The sequence below is a fragment of the Hydra vulgaris genome, chromosome 15 (assembly GCF_038396675.1).
Source record: "Hydra vulgaris chromosome 15, alternate assembly HydraT2T_AEP".
Taxonomy (NCBI): domain Eukaryota; kingdom Metazoa; phylum Cnidaria; class Hydrozoa; order Anthoathecata; family Hydridae; genus Hydra; species Hydra vulgaris.
This window is the reverse complement of record NC_088934.1, coordinates 37,943,131-37,946,193: the sequence shown is the minus strand read 5'-3', so window position 1 is coordinate 37,946,193 and position 3,063 is coordinate 37,943,131. Positions and strand designations below refer to the sequence as shown.

Here is a 3,063-nt window from a genome sequence, read left to right as displayed (position 1 = left end):
TTATTAGATTATGTTGTAAAATCTGATGCAGGTGGTGAATTAGAAAAATGTATGCTTTCTACAAACGATTGTGTGATTTGTAATTCCGTTCCATGTGACACTTATCAAGAACTTTGCGATTTCGAAGCATGTGGCACTTGTCGAGAAATATTTATAAAACTAAAAAAATATATATACGACAACGATCTCGTGAAGAAATATCAAATTGAAACAAGGAATAAAAATTAAACTAATATTTTTATAATTTTTTTTTTGAATAAAATTTGTTTTTTTTTAGATTACATAATAAAAAAGTGCAACCAACAGAAAATGATTTGTATTTTTTGATGGAAAGCATATATAAATACAATCAAAATCATCCGGAGACTTTGGAAAAAATTAGACAGCACGCGTTTACTTCAAGACAAACTTTATGTGAATCATGTAAATTACGTTTTTTGAATTACGAATGGGATCAATTTTTTATTGAAGTAGGTCGAAGAATACCTTCTATATTGATTTTAATGGTGTTTCAATATATTAAAATACATCATCATGTTTATTTGAATTTAAATTTTCAAAGTTTTTATTATTTTTATAAAAATTTATCTAAAGAAGATTTATTAAGGCATGTGAAAGAAAAATGTCTAGAAATTGAAAATTGTAAACATTATTTAAATGAATGTGAAGATTGTTATGAATTTAAATATTCTGAAATTTGGAAGCGAAGTTATTCGTTTATATATTGTGAAAAATGTTTTGAACAAGTTATTTATATGTAATTTTTTTTAAATGAATAAAATAAGAGAAAATGATAACAACAAAAAGTTGCTAAAGTTATTAGACAATGAACAAAAAAACGTATTGAAAGAGGATGAAATGTTAGCTGTAAAGTTTTTATTGCTTGTTAATGGACATAAAGACAATTTTTCATGTAAACTGGAAAAAAACATTGATGCGAGCATTATTTTTATGATGTTTTTTGTAAAATATTCTGTAATGTATTTATATTCAAAATAATTTTTTATAATTTTTTTTTCAGCAAATAATAAAAAATGTTATCTTTACAACAACAAAAAGCTCTTCAATGGCTTGATGAAGGAATCAATTTTTTAATTACTGGAGGTGCTGGTTGTGGAAAAAGTTATATAGTGAAAGAAATTGCTCAAAGTATACACATCTATAAAACAATACATATTACAGCGAGTACAGGAAAAGCAGCTCATTTATTAAATGGTGTGACTATACATGCTTTTGCTGGTATAGAAACAGGTGTTAAAAGTTTAGATTATTATAAACAACATATGCATCCTGACATTAAAAAATGTTGGTTGGAAACTGATGTTTTAATCATTGATGAAATTTCATTGATTAAGCTCAAACATTTGATTTATTACACTTAATCACTTGTGAAATTAAACAATGTTATGATGAACTATTTAGAGGTATACAAGTTATTGCTTGTGGAGATTTTTTTCAATTACCACCTGTCAAAGGTGAATTTGTTTTTGAATCAAAAATATGGCAACAATACATGACACAAGTTCTAGTTTTAACTGAATGTTTCAGACAAAAAGAAGATGCACAATTTTTTGGAGCTTTAAACGATATACGTTTTGGACAAGTTTCAGACCAAACTATTAATTATTTTATGACTCGTTGTTTTGAAAAGGATGAAAATATCAACATTAAATATACGAGATTATTTTTTAGAAATTTAGAAGTTGATATTTATAATAATAAAAAAATGGATAATATAAAGTATGAAGGACGCTGGTTTTATGCAAAAGATGTCATTAAAAATCCAAACATACAATATTCATTTCAAATTCCAGCAGCTGTTAATCTAAAAATAAGTGCAGTTGTTATGCTTGTGAGAAATATCAATGTTGAAGAAGGTTTGTGTAATGGTAGTGTTGTCACACTCACTTTATTAGAAAATAATGCTGTTTGGGTTAGTATGAATGGAAAAGAAGTCAAAATTGAATTTGTAAAAGAAGACATTTTAGATTGCTCTCACGCTGTTGTAGGTTCAAGATTAAGATTACCTTTATAATTAGCTTTTTCTTTTACTGTGCATAAAGCACAAGGAAGTACAATGAATAAAGCAGTTATTAATTTTAATTCAAAGGCTTTTAATAATAGTATTTATTATGTTACTTTATTACGAGTTTGTAATATTAATGATATTTTTATTATTCTTAATGATAAATCAAAATTACGACAAATATTAAAAAATATAACTGTTCATTCGGATGTTTTGGAATTTTATAAAAAATACATGAAATTTTTTTTTTTCAGATATAAAAAAAAATGAAATTTGAATATCAAACTGAGGAAAGTAAATTTAGTACCAACACAATATACACAGAACATTTATTTTACATTAAAGATGACCATAAAGATGAAGATATTGTTGAAGAATCACGACTTTATTCAGAAATTCAAAGTCCAGATGAAATTGTTTATCACGTAGAACATAAAACATTGGAAGGGTTTGAAATGCAAATGAAAAACAGTATTCATTTTGCTGACTTGTTTCAAAATTTTTTAATTGGTTATAATATTGTTACTTTATGTTGCAAATCTATTGAAGATGGTTATTGTAAAATAATGAAACATTGTTACAATTCACCTGTTTATTTTATAAAACTTTTAGAAGGACCCACTAATTTACGTTTTATTCAAGATGCCAATCTTCGTGGAGCTTTTAATATTTTAGAAACCGATAGCGGATGGAGGTTGAAACGATTATGCAATATCAAAATCAAATCTCTATTTAATTTAACAGAAAGATCAATGAAATTTAATTCATTGATCTTTCTATTGACAACTCAAAATTACGAAATTTTGAATTGTCAGGTTATAAAAGAAAAATGCTCATGACAGAGGAACAAATTCAAAAAAATAAAAAAAATAAAACATTCTACGAAAATAAAACGAAAATTAATTTCTTATAAAAAAAAGCAAAAATCCATCAAAGAAATTGATGTAGACGAATGGTTTGGAGAATGGTATAGACCTCATTCTATAACGCAATGGCAAAATTCACAAAAAGGTCTTTCTTATACTAAATTATCTTAC

The 3,063-nt window shown here is 25.5% G+C and overlaps 1 protein-coding gene across 1 annotated transcript; it reads left to right on the top strand.

The window, feature by feature from the left end:
- Positions 1–1,034: 1,034 nt before the first annotated feature.
- On the top strand, positions 1,035–2,035 carry LOC136091930 (ATP-dependent DNA helicase PIF1-like). Its single transcript, XM_065819650.1, has 2 exons — positions 1,035–1,251; positions 1,356–2,035. Exons 1-2 carry the CDS (start codon positions 1,035–1,037, stop codon positions 2,033–2,035), a joined length of 897 nt encoding a protein of 298 aa, XP_065675722.1.
- Positions 2,036–3,063: the final 1,028 nt, after the last annotated feature.